Genomic DNA, 16,422 nt, shown 5'->3' on the forward strand with positions numbered 1-16,422 from the left:
AAAAAGACAAACAAAAACAAAACGTTGCCTAGATGTCAGAAGACCTGAGTTCAGACCTCAAAATCTACTATTTATTTCTATGAAATCTTGTTAAAATCATACATCTCTGATTCTTCTTCTTTTTTTATCTGTAAAATGGGATTAATAATACCACCTATAGTCATAGAATTTGGAGCTAGAAGGTCCCTTGAGGTCATTTATTCCAACCATTTTATTTTACATAAGAAATAATTGAGATCAAGAGAGGTACAAAGTCACATGGTGAATTCATGGGGCTCAGATCCAAACCCATTGAGTCTAGTGTTCTGCTCACTATGCTCCATACTTCCCCACACAGACTCCTTCACAGGTTTGTTGGGTGTTAACAAATTTAGAAGATGCTTTGAAACTTTAAAGCATTATAAATCATTTTATATATTAAATGAGATTATAGATATTAGTATTTTTAAACCATAAGGTGACACCTAAATATATTACTATTAAAAATAATAACATATATATACATACATATATATATATATATATATATAGTCTTGCTTGAGCAAGTCATTTTCCCTCAATGAATGTCAATTTTTAAAAAAATCTGTAAAATGAGAATAACCTTCCTCATGCATCCTACATCACAGAGTTCTCATGAAGACCAAGTGAAATGTGTGAAATATGTTGAAACCATAAATTCAATTCAATTCCACTTGGCACTCATATATTAGATGCCTATACTATGCTAGATACTGCATATAGGACAAGAAAAATGAAATGATCCCATCATAAAGGACTTTATGACAATCCCTTGGTAACATACAACACATTCCCAGATAAGGAAGTACAAAGTAATTTCAAGAAGGAAAGCTTTACTAACTGGGTAGCTCAGAAAAGAATGGCTTCATGAATGCAGAGGGAAGCACATGATCAGTCTTGAATAAAATTAGGTATTCTAAGAGACAGAGGTGAGGATGGAAGGCATTTCAGGAATGGGAGAAAAACTGTTGAAAAACACAAAGATGGGAGACAGAATGCCAAATTTAGGGACTAGCAAATAGGCTAATTTGGATGAATGGGAAGTGTGCACAAAATACTAATATGAAATGCCTGAAAACATAAATAGTAGTCAGATTGTAGAGGTCTTTAAATGCCAAGCTGAAGAAATTGAATTTAAGAGAAAATTGGAAGCTGTTGATGATTTGGGGGTTGGTGAGTCAGTATGTCAACTAGCATTTATTAAGGGTCTACTAGTGCCTAGTATAGTGCTAACAAATAATAGTCCCTGTTCTCAAAGAGCTCAAGTCTAATCTGAGTGATGTAATCAGACCTCCACCACGGGAAAATGAAAATATTAATATGGCAGCTGTGGATGATGGATTAGAGAGGAGAGAGTTGAAGCAGAGAAGCTAAAAGATTATGGTAATAATGCAGACTAGGGGAAATATGGGTGGGAAGCAGGATGATATTCTATGTGAAGGAAGAAAAGGAAAATGGATGAGAGATGTAGTTTTTTTCATTCTGTCAGGATTTGACATAAATGGATATATAAAGGGTGTGTTATGGGAAGGGAGGGAAGTGGGAACATTTGAGATGTGAACTTGGGCGACTGAAAGAATGATGGATCTCAGAAGAGGGATGTGTTATAGGAAAGTTAGGGAATTCCTTTATCAAAATGTTGAATTTGAGATGTATTATAGGAAAGTTAGGGAATTTCTTTACGAAAATGTTGAATTTGAGATACCTCCAGGACAATGAGGTGGCAGTATTAAGCACAAAGGACAGGTGAGATGAGAAGGGCTAAATATTTTGATTTAGGACTTATTTGCATAGAGAGGGTAATTGAACTGATGGGAGATAATGATATTACTGTCTGGTTGAGAGTGTAGAGAGACAAAAAAGAAAACAGGGTCCAGGGGGAAGTAATGAAGGATATCTATGCTTATTAAGCAGGAAGAATAGATTATAACTACTAGCTCCATGATGGTAGGAGCTGTCTTTTAAAAAAAATCATTATTCCCAGTCCATTTGTTGTTATTGTTCAATCATCTCCTGACTGAGAGGGGATAGACTTAGGATGAAGAATAAAAAATTTTTCAGACATGGTTAATACAAGTATTTGTTTTGCTTGACTGTGATTATTTATTACAAGGATTTTTTAGCTTTATTTTTCCCATAGTATTGGGGAGGGATAGAAAGGAAAAAATAAAAAATCTTTTTGTTAATTAAAAATAAAATAGCATGTTAGATAAGAAGTTTTCAAAAGTAAATTTCAATTTTAATAATATGTGATGCTCTTTCCATACCTCACGAAGTTACAATGATCAAAAACGTCCTGAATATTTAAGTTTTCTTAAATTTACTTTCCTTAAAACTTATGTAACATTTTTCTCATTCCAAGTACAGAACCAACATTGCTTACTTCACATCATAAACCACTTGAACAGTATATCAGATTCCATTATTTTAAGGCACGAAAAATTTTTAAAAAGAAAATAGAGGAACCAAGAGAAAAATGCCAAATGAAAGACTATTTATTTCCTAGAAAGGAAACAAAGAGGAGAATTAGGTTCTAGTCTCATTTTCGCTGCTAAATCATTGTGCATTTTTCAGTCAGCATTCATTTTCCTGTACTTCATTTTTATCATCTGTAAAATGAGAAAGCTGGACTAGTCTTTTAGGGTCCTTTCCTGCTCTATAGATAAGGAGCTTATAAATCCTGTGTCAGATATTTACTACTTAAGGCAGCTGGTGACATAGTGTCTGGAATTCTGAGCAAGGAGTCAAAAAGATGTGAATTCAAATGTGACTTCAGACACTTGCTAGCTGTGTCACTCTGAGCAAGTCACTTTACCTCTGCCTGCCTCAGTTTCCCATTCCATTAAAAGAGAATACAAAAAAAGAGAGAATAATACTAGCACCAAACACTCAAGGTTGTTGTGAGGATAAAATATAACAATATTGATAAAGTGATTAGCAGAGTGCCATTCAGAGAGTTGATCCAACAAATGGTTGTTTTATTCCCTCATTCCTCTAATTATTACTGAACTATTAATTATTAATATAATAAAACTTACTAAAGATATAAATTTTAAAAGAATGAGGGAAAGATGAATTAATATTCTATTCTAGAATCAATGGGGAGTCAGTGGCCTTTAATGAGTAGGGGAGTGACATATTTTGAGACTTGGACTGTGGGAGAATCTCTTTGGAAGCTGCGTGAAGAATAAATTGATGAGGAGGATGAGACAAGGCAGCAAGCCCAATTAAGAGTCCAACTATAATAGTCCATGGGACCTGAACTTGAATGCTGACTGTGTGAGTAAAGAAGGGATAGATTGGAGAGATAAAGAGATAGAAATGATAACATTTGGCAAGTGATTGGATATGGGAGGTGAGAGAAAGTGAGGAGCCTCTGATTCCAAAGTCATGACACTGTGTGACTGGAAGGATGTTAATGCTCTTGATAGTAATAGGAAAGTTTGGAGGAATTGGTTTGGAAGGAAAGATAATGGCATGTGAAATCTACTTCAACCTATCCATACATGTTCATGTTATGAGATTCAGTCCGTGCCAACCAAAATGAAAAGTGAGAATAGGTCTCTTACCAATCAATGCTCCAAGCACTATACTCTAAAGGGCATCTATTGTGGCCATGAGGTAATGGGATGAGATGAGGTGATTATGCTAACATTATGATAAAAGTAATGGAATTGTACCAATATCAACTATGTAGTTGTTGATGTGGATGCCTGACAATAAGCCTGGAAGAGAGAAGTTGACAGCTTGAACTGGAAAGAGAGGATTAGAGTAGAGCAGTGATTCCCAAAGTGGGTGCCACCTCCCCCTGGTGGATGCTGCAGCAATCCAGGGAGGTGGTGATGGCCACAGGTGCACTTATCTTTCCTATTAATTGCTATTACAATTTAAAAAAAATTAATTTCCAGAGGGGTAAGTAATATTTTTTCTGGAAAGGGGGCGGTAGGCCAAAAAAGTTTGGGAACCACTGGAGTAGAGGAATGATATGGATCAGAGTGGATAGAATTGTATTAGAAACAAATGCCATGACTGGCTATCATTGGGAGACTGAGATGTTCCCATGGGGTCAAGCCTCCATGACTCCTTGGTATTAAGTCAGAGCCCCACTTTTGAGACTACTGTTCTAAAGTCTTTCTGTTTTAGTAGTCTTAGATTCTATCCAGTTCAGCATTTCTAGGTCCTTTATCATAAAAACCAATCCACTTTTAACATTGCATGTTCTGTAATCTAAAATTTTCTCTGGGATGAATGTCAGATCACACTTCTTTCTTCACAGAAGAGAAAGTGAGGACTTTGGGTGTGGAATGTTACATATTTTATCAGTCTTAAAATGTGTTGCTATATTGTTGTCACCGACTCTTATACACATATACACATACAAAGATTATAGGGAGTGAAGGCTATTGGGAGATGTTTGAAAGAGGAAAAAAAGCATTAATAAAATATTTTTAAAATAAAGGTTAAAGGATGTTTATAAAATATCAAAATTATCTCATTTAATGATTTAATTTTGTCAGTATGAATCATTTTGAATGCCACTGGAATCATGTCAAGCTCACCTCTGACTTAAATTAATCATTTAAAATACTGTAATTCCACCAAAATGTATACAGAAAAATAAGTAGACCTTCCAAACTGGAATGGGATTCAGATTCAAAAACGTGTGTTCTTTAGCAATTGTAAGAAAGCATTTATGTTTCAGGAAGAGCATTGACCTGATTCCTCTAAGTCCCTAGTGATCTTTCAAAGCATAAATCAAGAGTGACTTCCTATTAGATCTTTTTTAATGCTTGTGGTTATTAATGTTCTCCTCCTTCTTGAAATTACTGTGCAATATGTATGTATACTTTTCTGTGCCCATTGTAAATCCCTACCCCCCCTCCCTGGCTCCCAATAGAACATAATTTCCTTGAGACCAGGGCCTATCTTTTGTCTTTACATCCTCAGCACCTGGGACAGTGACTGGTGTGTAGTAGTTGCATAGTAAATGTTTGATGAAATGCAAGTGACACACCTTGAACCAAGGGGAATCCTTTTCTGGTTTTGGGTACTAGAGTGAGAATTATTTTTTAAAAACTCTTACCTTCTGTCCTAGAATTGATATTGTGTATTGGTTCCAAGGCAGAAGAGTAGTAAGGGCTAGGCAATGGGGGTAAAGTGACTTGCCCAGGGTCACACAGCTGGGAAGTGTCTGAAGCCAGATTTAAACCTAGGACCTCCCATCTCTTGGCCTGGCTCTCGATCAACTGAGTCAACTAGCTGCCCCCTAGAATGAGAATTCTGGAAAGATTTTCAAACTTTTGTCCCCACTCTTTTTTATACCATGGTACATATGAGAATCATCTGTGAACTTTCCATTATAGGAGGAAATATTTACCTGGTTATAGAGGGTCAAAAAGGTGTCCATCTCAATGTTCTCCAGCAAGTCTTCAAGCACAATGCTATTCTGCTGTTCTTCCCTTAAACTGATGTGAAAACAATCTGATATTAGGTACAGTTAGATACAATGCTTATCCCAAGGTCAAGGGGGAAAAGCCAAAGCTCTCACTGACATCATCTTTTGGATATATCTCCATGGGAAGACAAAAGGAAGAAGAAACTTCATGAAATTATCTTGGAAAGTGGGGACCATTTTGTTTGTCTTTGTAACCCAATTGCCTAGAACATAGTAGGTGCTTAATAAATGTTTGTTTAATCAAGTTGATTAAATTCATGATACCCTTTTTTCTCATGGATTCAGATTGACAAGGAATAGAAAGATCTAACTTTTCTATTTTACATCTGGGATTTATTAAGAAATCTCCAAAACATTCTGTAGACATTCAGACTTCTAATTAAAAGCAACCTCATAGGTAAACTAGTCCACCCTCTCATTCAAAACAAGATTCCTTCTTCTATTATTGCCATCCAGCCTTGACTCGAAGACCTCCCAGGAAAAGGAAATCACAAACCCAAGAGACAAATCACTATTTTAGGGCATATTTAATGTCACTTCCCAATGTCCCTCAAACATGCCTTGTCACAGCTTACCTTTGATTATGAAGCTCTAATACCTTCTGAGACTTGGTCAGGGCTTGCCACAACACAGCAGAAATCTGCCTTTCTGAATTCATTTCTCCAGTTTCATTCAAAAGGCCAAGTCCTTCGGAAATCCACTGCTGTCTGTTCATGATGGCCTGCTGCTGCAGCACAGTCTCTCTGTGTACCAACTCATATTCCAGCTTCCTATCGAGTTCCTCAATCTCCTACAGTAAACCGCCCAGAGGAGAAAAGCAATAAATCATCTTGGGGGAGGCAATTTTCTGTTGTGAGGGAGCGAAGTGCTTGGAACATTTGGTTACTGGACAAGAGGGGCAGATGAACAATCACTACCAAGCCCAAACAAATCCCTACTTTATTGCTAGAATGAGTACATGATCCGACTATCTGGATGGAGATGCAAATATCTGTGGGTTTGTTATGTCTGGAGTTCCATGGCTATTCTTTCTCATCAAAGCTAATAGCAAACAGGTCCTAAAACTTGTTTGATTCATAGAAGGGGCAGCTAGCTGGCACAATGGATCGAGTGCCACGTTGGGAAACAGGAAAACCTGAGTTAAAATCTGGCCTTAGATACTAGCTGTGTGACCCTGGGTGAGTCACTTAACCCTGTTTACTTCAGTTTCTTCATCAGTAAAATGAGCTGGAGAAGGAAATGGCAAACCATTCCAGGATCTTTGCCGAGAAAACCCCAAATGGGGACACGAAGAGTCAGATGTGTCTGAAAAACAGCAACAACAAAGATTTGTGGAGCCTTGAGAAATCTTGGAGATGGTTCTTATTTACAGATGGGGAAATTGAGGCCAAGTGGCAGTAACCTGCTCAAGATCACACAGTTCCTAGCAGAAATAGGACTAAAATCTAGGTTTCTAAGCTCCTGATCCTGTAATATTTCAGAGGCATAATCTAATAGAAATAGTATTTGGGTTTTAGTCCCATCTCTGCTACTTATTAGCTGTATGACCTTAGTAAGAAATTTCCTATCCTGGATTTCAAAAACTTCTAAATATTGGCACCAAACTTATATTGGCCTACTTCCTAGCACCTCCATTTTTGTCTTGCCTTTTCCCATCCTTGCCTTTGCAAGGATAACTGACCCTCCAAATGCCTATTCCCAGTTCTGAGTTGTTTCCCTTAAGGCTTACCTTCAGTGCCACATAATTTAGAAGACCAAGTGGTTTTTAAAAATTGTTTTACACATGTGTTATACTTATTTATTGGTGTACCTGACACATCCTATAAATAGAATATAAGCTCCTTGAGGGCAGAGCCATTTTTCATTTTGCCTTTTTACTTTTATCACTAGCAGAGAACAATATAAAGCACACAGCAAATATGTAATAAGTGCTTACTGAATTATGAATTAGCTGAAAAGCATTTTTCAAGTACCTACTATGTGCAAGGCACTCTGCTAAGTGCTAAGTTGTTGTACTTTGTACTGAAAGAGGGCAAAAATGACATCATTGGGGATGACTTTTGACTCATGCAAGAATTAGATTTAAATGAGGCAGAGCCGTACAAAGCCACCAGCCTCACCCTCTCTTCCAAAACCATCTAAGTCCAGTGGCAAGAGAGGATGCCTGAAGGTAGCCCAGGATACAATGGATGATCTTGTTATCTTCAATGTCCAACCAAGCTCTGGTTTAGCCTGCCTACTGACACAGTTTATCAGGATAAAGCTACTGTGGCAGGTGAATACCAAAGGAGGGAATCAGTCTTGAAAAGGAATCTGGAAGCCCTTACACCAGAGGTACTAGTCCTTCCTGAATGCCACATATGCTTATACACATGCTAGAAGTACAATGAATGACATGATACATTTGCTATTCTCAAATCAGAGAACTAAACCTCTCTACATACTTGAAATTAGCTATGCCACTCTAGATATCTTATTTGAACTTTTTTTTTAAAGTCTGCCTTATATAAATATTGGTGTATATATCTTTAAAGAACCCTTACTTTCTGTCTTAGAATAGGCTAGGTAATTGGGGTTAAGTGATTTGCCCAGGGGCACACAGTTAGGAAGCATCTAAGAACAAATTTGAGCACAGGATCTCTGTATCCAGGTCTGATTCTCTATCCACTGAGCCACTCAGCTGCCCTCATTCTTATCTAATAGTAAGTTCTTTGAGGATGACACAATAAATGTTTATGGAACTGAAATTGTCTAAATCTTTATTTCTTCATCCACAAAATGGGAATTCATGAAACCCAAGTTACCTATCTCGTTTTGCAAGGTTATTAGGAAGATCACTATAAAGCATTTTATAACTACAAAGTTTATTGAAACATGCATCAACTTTGTCACTATCAAGATCAATAACAAGGGATGACACCTGAAAATTTCACGAGCCATGATTCAAATGGGAGTTTTTTTTCTTTTTTTTTCTTTTCATTTTTTCAAATGAGATTTTTCAGTAAGTCCTACAAAGGCCAAATTCTGGATGGTCCTAAAAAGATTCAAGAAGAGCTCCTATTGTAGGATTCATGTGATGAAAAGAAAAGAAGAAAAGACATGGTCTCTTGCTCTCCAGTAACATGTAGTTTCAGTCTAGTTGGGATTGCTGAGTCAAATTTACTATACGGAATTATTTGCATTATTTTTTCAAATTTATATTATACTTAAATTCCTTTTCTTGGGCAATCTCTTGCAAGAGACCAGAAGGTTGTAAAGAGAACTCTTTACTTCCATTTATATATAATACGAGTCAACCTGAGGGAACGCTAAAATATACAGTATTTCAAATGCAATGAGTAGTCTCTTGCCAGATGTCATATCCCCTTCCTAACCTCTTGGAGATATAAATAATGGTGGTTGGGTTGTCCTTGGGTGCCTCACATGATTCCCTGACACAAATATTCATTCCTGAAATCATCCAAATGCCAAGCCTTCCTCTAGTGGAATGTTTAATCACAGTGATGAGATTAGATGGAAAAGACTTTAGTGTTCAGCTCAGATCAAGGATTAAGTCTCAGGTCTACTGTTTTCTATTTTATCTTTGGGCAAGTTGGTCAATCTCCTTGAGCCTCAGTTTCCTCATTATTAAATAATGTTGACATTTTATACCTAACAGAGATGATATAAAAAATGGTTTCTCAAAGTTGTTATAAAAATAACAATATGTAGTGCAGAGAGTGCAGGATTTGAGTTAGGAAGACCCAGGTACGGACCCTATTCCAGACACTTGTTAGGTATGTGACTCTGAATAAATCACTTGAGGGATCTGAACCTCAGCAAATTCATCTGTAAAATGAAAGTTTTGAATTGTATGGACTCTGAGATCCCTTTTAATTGTGTAATTATAATCCTATGGCTTGAGCCCCACACACTTCCTCTGTAAAATGGATATAATAGTATTACCTACCTCACAAGATTACTGTAGGTAAGTATTTAGGCAGAGTAGAAAGATCATCAGGTTTTAATCATAGCTGTGTTTTCTACCCCTCGTGTAATAAATAACTCCATATGTAACAAATAACCCTTCTGGGCCTCAGTTTCCTCACCTATAAAATAAGGCAATTGGACAAAATGAGCTTCAAGATTCCTTCTAGCTCTAAATCCTATGAATTCTGAAAATCCCTGACCTACTGATGACACAAGATGGTGGTGAGGAGAAGTGTTCTATCAGTCCTTAAGTACAACAGACCAAAAAGCTAGCTGGCTAGGCACAATTTTCCAATGAGACTTAATGGGAAAACATTCCCACCAATGGTACCTTGAGTAGCACCTGAGTAGACTATTCCAAATTCTGTTTTTGTCAGTGTATGGGGTTGTTTTGAAATGTCAGCACTACTAGCTATTGGTCAGAAGCTATTTTTAAATTTAAATATTAACCAAAAACCATTTTCATGGTGTTGGGAAGGGCAGAAGAGTGCTATTTATCTGTAATCTATACAAGAGAATCCATAGAAAGGCCCTGAAGGGAAAGGGATGCTTTGTTACTTTTTAATATTTTGGATTTATATATCCTCTCTGTGAGAGGCAGCACAGTGTGGACTAATATTAACATGGTATTCAGAGTTAGATAAATACAATGCAACAATGATAATATTAATTTGTAGTTTTCTTAGTCAATATAAGGCAACTGATATCTATTTCCTTTAGAGTCACTGCCTAGAGTATTTAAGTCATTTTAGTAATCCTGTGAAGTAGGTAATTATTATAATATTAATTTCTTATTATCATTCTTTAATATTATCTAATAATTATCTAATTAATATTAACTAGAAATTAATGTTATAATTACATTATCACACTTGTTAATGAAATATTTTATATCATATACAACACATAAAAATAATTATAATATATTATTATAAAATAGATGTTATTCACCTTATTTTATGGAGAGGAAACTGAGACTCAGCTTTAAGCAATAATCCCAGAGTCTCTGATATCTTTGCCTTAGTTATAAAAGAAACAAGATCCAAACCCATGTTTCACCTAATTTTCAGTGGAAGGAAATAAAATAAAAAAACACTCTTCAATGCAAAAAAAAGCCAATTTATTTTTCTACAGGAAAGTTAGAGGGAAAAATGCACTGCAGTTCTTCATTGGCTACAGTAAGTTTAATGAATGAAAAGAAAATCGAAAATACACAGTTTACCAGAACAGAGAGTAACGATTTACCTAGGCAGAAATAATCCTAATCTGGCAGCAACTTCCCTTTCTATACTGAATTTCTAATATTCCACTTCATCTAACTTGTGTGTTAGGCAAATGGCACTCCTAAAGCATTTCCCAATCTTGTCTTTCCTGCTTCCATCCTCATGCATTTGTGTAGGCTCTTCTGACTAGAATATATTCTGTTCTCTTCTCTGCCTTTGACAATTTTTTTTCCTTCAAGACTCAGCTCATGTGCCCCATCCACTGTGAAGTCTTCCCTGACCACCCAGCTAAAATTTCTCAGTGCTTCATGAAATTTCCCTAGAGTGTTTTGTCTGGGAGGCAGCTAGGTGACATAAGTGAATAGGGCACTGACAGTGGATAGAGCTTTGGACCTGGAGTCAGGAAAATTTCAGTTCAAATCCCCTTAGACCATGACTAGCTATGTGACTTTGGGCAAGTAACTTAACATCTGTTTGTCCCAGTTTCTTCATCTGTAAAATGGGGATAGTAAGAGCATCTAATTCACAGTTACTGTGAGGATCAAATAAGATAATGTTTGTAGAGTACCTAGTAAGTACTAAGTGTTAATTATTATTATTGTAATTATTACTACTAATACTAATACTAATACATTTTCTATACTACAATCATATCACTTATCTGAATATGAAAAAAATTACTTCAGAAATTTACTTTGCATACATCTTTTTGTATTTACATCTCCTTTATCAGATTTTAAGCTTTTTATTTTCAGGGACGCATGGAAAAACATAGACCCAACTTGTACAAGAGGAACAGTGATGGATGAGTTGCAAGCAGAATCACCAGAGGGAACATCTATATTGATGAAACACCAGAGTTATTTAAGTATTTGAGAATGATCAGAAGATGGAGCATGGCACTGAATTTGAAGTCTAAAGAGCTGGATTCAAATTCTAACTCAACCTTTTGCACTCTATGTGATCATATCTACTATGTAATTCTTTGATCACCTCTGAGTAACATTCAGTTTTAATGGTCTAAAGACTGTAATCTCCACTGCTCACTTTCATTGATAGAAAATTCATTATAAAAATAACAAAATAGTAACAGTTGTTATTTATATAGTGATTTATGGTTTATTCATTGTTTCAGATATTTAATCCCTTGATCTTTTATGATAAAATAGCCCTGTGAGGTTGATACCAAAATATTAATACCCCCATTTTCAAGATGAAAAAAACTGGCTGAGAGTGGGGGAAATAATTTAATTGAAGTTCCATAGCTTGGATGTGACATGGCTGGAATTGAAATCCAAAGTGCTTTACTTCAAATTCAGTATTCTTCCCACTATGCTAAAAAGTTATCTTCCTAAAGAAATGGTACAAGTCAACACGCATTAATTAGCCACCTACTATATACTAGGCTCAGTCCAAAGCATATGAGTTGAATAATGATAGTCCCATGGGAATAGGAGCTATAAGAAAACCTGGAGAGCCCCTTTACTTAACAGATGGGGAACCTAAGGCCAAGAGAGATGAAGGGATTTTTCCTAAGGTCACATAGTTGGTAAATCAAATTCATCTTTTCCTGTCACCAGATTCAGTATTCTTTCCAAAAATAAGATTAAATTCTAAGGTTAAGCATGCAAAAAGTGGCAGAGTGACCCCCTTGGAGCTGCAAGATGATTGTAAAATTAAATGAAATCCAATACTTTGGGTTGCTTTAATTTAAATTACTGGGTGATGAGTATCAGCTGCATCTAATTCAGAGCTTATTAAGTATCATCTGCTGTGCACATACTGTAAATATGACATTTAAAATATTTCTCAAATAAGGTTTAAAACAAATTTGAAAATGCATGTGTTATGCTAACAAATTACTTCAAGAAATCCAAGCAATTTGAAGATTAGTAGCATGTCCAGGTCTGGTTATCAAGGTCTTCTTAAAGCATTTAATGAATTATACAATTAGATTGTAAACAGGGCAGCTAGGTGGTACAGTGAATAGAGCACCAGGTCTGGAGTCAGGAGGACTTCGGTTCAAATTTAGCCTTGGACATTTCCTAGCTGAGTGACCCTAAGCAAGTCACTTAACTCTAATTGCCTAGTTCTTACCACTCTTCTGCCTTAGAATTGATACTCAGTTCAGGTCTAAAGAAGATAAGAGTTTTTCTTTTTTTTTTTTTTTAAAGGATTAGATTATAAGGTCCTTGGGGACAGCTACTGTCTCTTTGTGTTTNGGGGGGGGGGGTGTATAATGGCGATGTTGTATGCCTCGTCCTCACAATGGTACTTGTGAATGTCTGAACCCTTGTTGAATTGTGGTCAGGCAGTGTCAGATATTGTTTAGCACCCTGCATAGAGTGATGTACTCATTCCTAAGAACTACTGAAAATGTGAAAAAATCCACTGGAAAGAACCAGAAGCTTTTAGCCAATAAATACTCCCCCGAGTTTCACTACTTACTGGACTATGTGATTCCAGGATCTGAGTACAGGCTGACTTTGTCATGGTTTCCGATGTGCTCAGCTCTTCCAACAGCAAACCCTGAACAGTGCTGAGAGTGGTGTAAACCTCCTGTGTCTTCCATTTCTTTGTCACTTTGTGGAGTTGAACAGAGGTCACATACTCCCCAAGTTTGTCCTCCTGAGCCTTTAGCTGACAAACTCTTTCCAGCAACAGCTCCCTGTGGACCTGAATAAGTCCGATAAAAAAGAGAGAGAGAGAGAGAAAAAGAGAGAGAGAGAGAGAGAGAGAGAGAGAGAGAGAGAGAGAGAGAGAGAGAGAGAGAGAGAGAGAGAATCAAGAAAAAAGATGATGCTATGTTTTGTCAAGTTTACCAAGTTCCAGTCACTGATTCAAAAGAATCTTGGACACAATCCAAGACTTTAAAGAAAATCAAGTCTCAGATAAATAGCTATAGTGTGTCTCCTAAGACAATATGATAAATAATATGATAAATAATATGATAAATAAACATCCAAGCTATGGGTTCTGGTTTTATAAGACTATATTTCATTCTTGAAACTTTATAAAGCTACTAGTTCCAGGGCCTATATTTTTCTCTCTTTACTGACACTACTTAGATCTCTTCTGAAAAATCATGATAGCAGGAACATGATCTATAGGTCTTAAACTAATTGTAGAAAAAGCTTTAATTATTTCACTGGCTAAACCCACTAGGTGGGGAAATACGTGGAATGCTTGCCTTATGCCTATTTCAAGGCTTGGAATCAGAATCATAAGGATCCTAGATTTTGAGCTTTGAGGGACTTAGAAATCATTTCGTTGGATTCTTACATACAAGGAACAGAGGTCCTGAGGAAAAAAGTCAGAGAAGTAGTTTATGGTAGAGCTAAGAGTCAAACTCAGGTTCTAGATATCCATAACTGGTGCTCTTGTCATATCTCTGTTGATATTCAGCCTTACTTATTAATAGCTATGTGACCTTGGGCAAGGCACTCAATTTATTTAAAACTGAGTTCCCTCTTCTGTAAGATGATGAAAATGCTACTTCCCATTCCTACTTCATAGAGTTGTTAAGAGGAAAATGCTTTGTATTCTAAAGAACTGTAGAAATGTTAGCTTCTGATGCCTGTTGTGGGAGGGAACCTGGATTCTTCCAGGTTTGTGAAGTTTTTGCTGTAGAAACAGCATAATGTGGCAGAAAAATAATTAGATTTGGGATCAAAAGAGTTGAATTTAACTCCTGGCTCTGTCACTTGCTGGCACTAGGTCCTTGGGCAACGAATTCATTTAACTTTTATGAGTTTCAGTTTCTGAATCTGTAAAATGGGAATACTTGTATTCCTTACCCTGCAGAATTGCTGTAATGAAAATGTTTTGCACACTTCAAAGAGTTATACAGATATGAGTTACTGTTGTTGTTATGCCATCGGTATGAACATTTTGACATGTCCTATGAGGCTAGAATAGATTCTCATAGAGGACCAGAGACAGATTGTGATGTGTGTCTTCTTTCAAAGGAAGTGCAAAGATGGTCATTGCTGGAGGACTGGCAATCAGGCAAATGAGAATCAATTTCCAAGGGACTCATGAAAACAACCACTAAGGCAAGGAAGGGAGATATATGCTGATGAAATACTGGAAGCATCAAAATGTGTTATCACTATCAGTGATGACAATGATGATGGTATTTCTCCGAATTTTCTCTAAGAAGAGGTTACCAGCCTCTTCCTCATGAGATGTTCCTTTTGACCTATTCAAGGTCTTAGGATCTCCAAGAAGAGTGGGGGTTGCTTAGAAGACGTATAAGTTGAAGACTTGGACAATTAACTGATTGCCCAGGCATTCTTCATCTTCTATTTTGAGAAAGATGTGGTAGAAACAATGAGCTTGGAGTCCAACTCCTTAAGACCTGTATCATAAAGTGAAGAGATCATAAGACTTGGGCTTTGATTGGTTTGGGAATTGATTCAGATTCTTCAAATTAGAGTGTTGTAAAAAGTAGGGGCAGAAAATGGTGCAGTAGATAGATTACTGGATTTGGAAATGAAGATCAGAATACAAATATAGTCTCAGACACTAGCTCTGTAAGTCATTTAGTCTCTCTTTCCCTTAATTTCCTTATCTGTAAAATGAAAAGAAGAAGAATAGCATCTACCTTGCAGGGTTGTAGTGAAGATCAGATGAGATAATTAAAGTGTTTAGCAAACTACCTTGCATGTAGCATTATAAAACATTATTTTTATTATTATTAAAATATTTGTGTAACTGGCCAACTATACATTTCCTGGTATATCTGGCTGAACCATATCCTAAAAGGAACCTGGTGAATCATTTATCATTCGGCTCTTATGTTGGATTGTACTCAAACCAAGTCAGACACCATTCTGCTCTGTTTTTAAAAGGTTCAAGACACTAAACTCCTAAAAACACTTTTGGAAAGGTCTGCATGCATCATATCTACCTTAGAGTTAGAATGTTCCTTTTATGTTCACATCTTTGTTGTACTGAAATCTATAGCTTCTTACAATGGGTAATACTTACACCCTCTCCTCTCAGATTTTCCTTTGATGGTATGAAAAAAGAGAGATAGCAAAGTATCATGATCAGAAAGCCAGCTCTGAAGTCATAAAGATCTGTGTCTGAGCCTCATTCTGACACATACTATTGATGAACTCTGAACACTTCACTTTGCCTCCAGTGCCCAGGCAATTGTCTAAAGCTGTAAGATTCAGAGAATGTGAAAGGGGATACACTGGGTCCATACTAAAAGTCCATACTAAAAGCAAAAAATCTACCTTAATTTTAAGCTTTTCTACAAGGGTTTGGTATTCAAATCTCTGATTATTTCTGTTGTTTTCTTCAGCACTTTGTGCTGGTTTTTGGAATCATCCCCTCATTATTCATTTTCACAGATCTGAGATCTCATCATCATACTAATTCCTCCACCACAAGCACACCCTCTAAATCCTCTACACTCTTATTTTGTGTGATTCTCAGAAATGTCTCTCCAAAAATTCTCCCGAGGAGCCAACCAAGATTTGGAAGGATCTGCCCTTTACTCACAGGACCTGAAGAAAAATATCATGCAGGGGTCCTTCACTTTAAGAAAACTCAAACTTAAAACATGAAACAGATGATCATTCATGCCCATTACAAAGAGAAAGGATGTTGCATTACTTTTAAAAATGTTTCTCTGCAGAATTCCTTTGAAAACCAGTTCCCTCAGTATTTAAGAACTGGCTTGTAGATTAAATAAGAATTGTTTCTAAAGCCCTTCTTAGGTTATAAAGTCCTTTCCTCATAACA

The 16,422-nt window shown here is 36.5% G+C and overlaps 1 protein-coding gene across 1 annotated transcript in view; it reads right to left on the reverse strand.

The window, feature by feature from the left end:
* Nucleotides 1-16,422, reverse strand: part of EVC2 (EvC ciliary complex subunit 2) — a 176,918-nt gene that overhangs the window by 3,949 nt on the left and 156,547 nt on the right. The window contains 3 exon segments of the mRNA XM_044681763.1: nt 5,341-5,483; nt 6,049-6,263; nt 13,114-13,341. Coding sequence (XP_044537698.1) covers nt 5,341-5,483; nt 6,049-6,263; nt 13,114-13,341 — 586 coding nt within the window.

The sequence above is a fragment of the Gracilinanus agilis genome, chromosome 6, assembly GCF_016433145.1.
Source record: "Gracilinanus agilis isolate LMUSP501 chromosome 6, AgileGrace, whole genome shotgun sequence".
Taxonomy (NCBI): Eukaryota; Metazoa; Chordata; class Mammalia; order Didelphimorphia; family Didelphidae; genus Gracilinanus; species Gracilinanus agilis.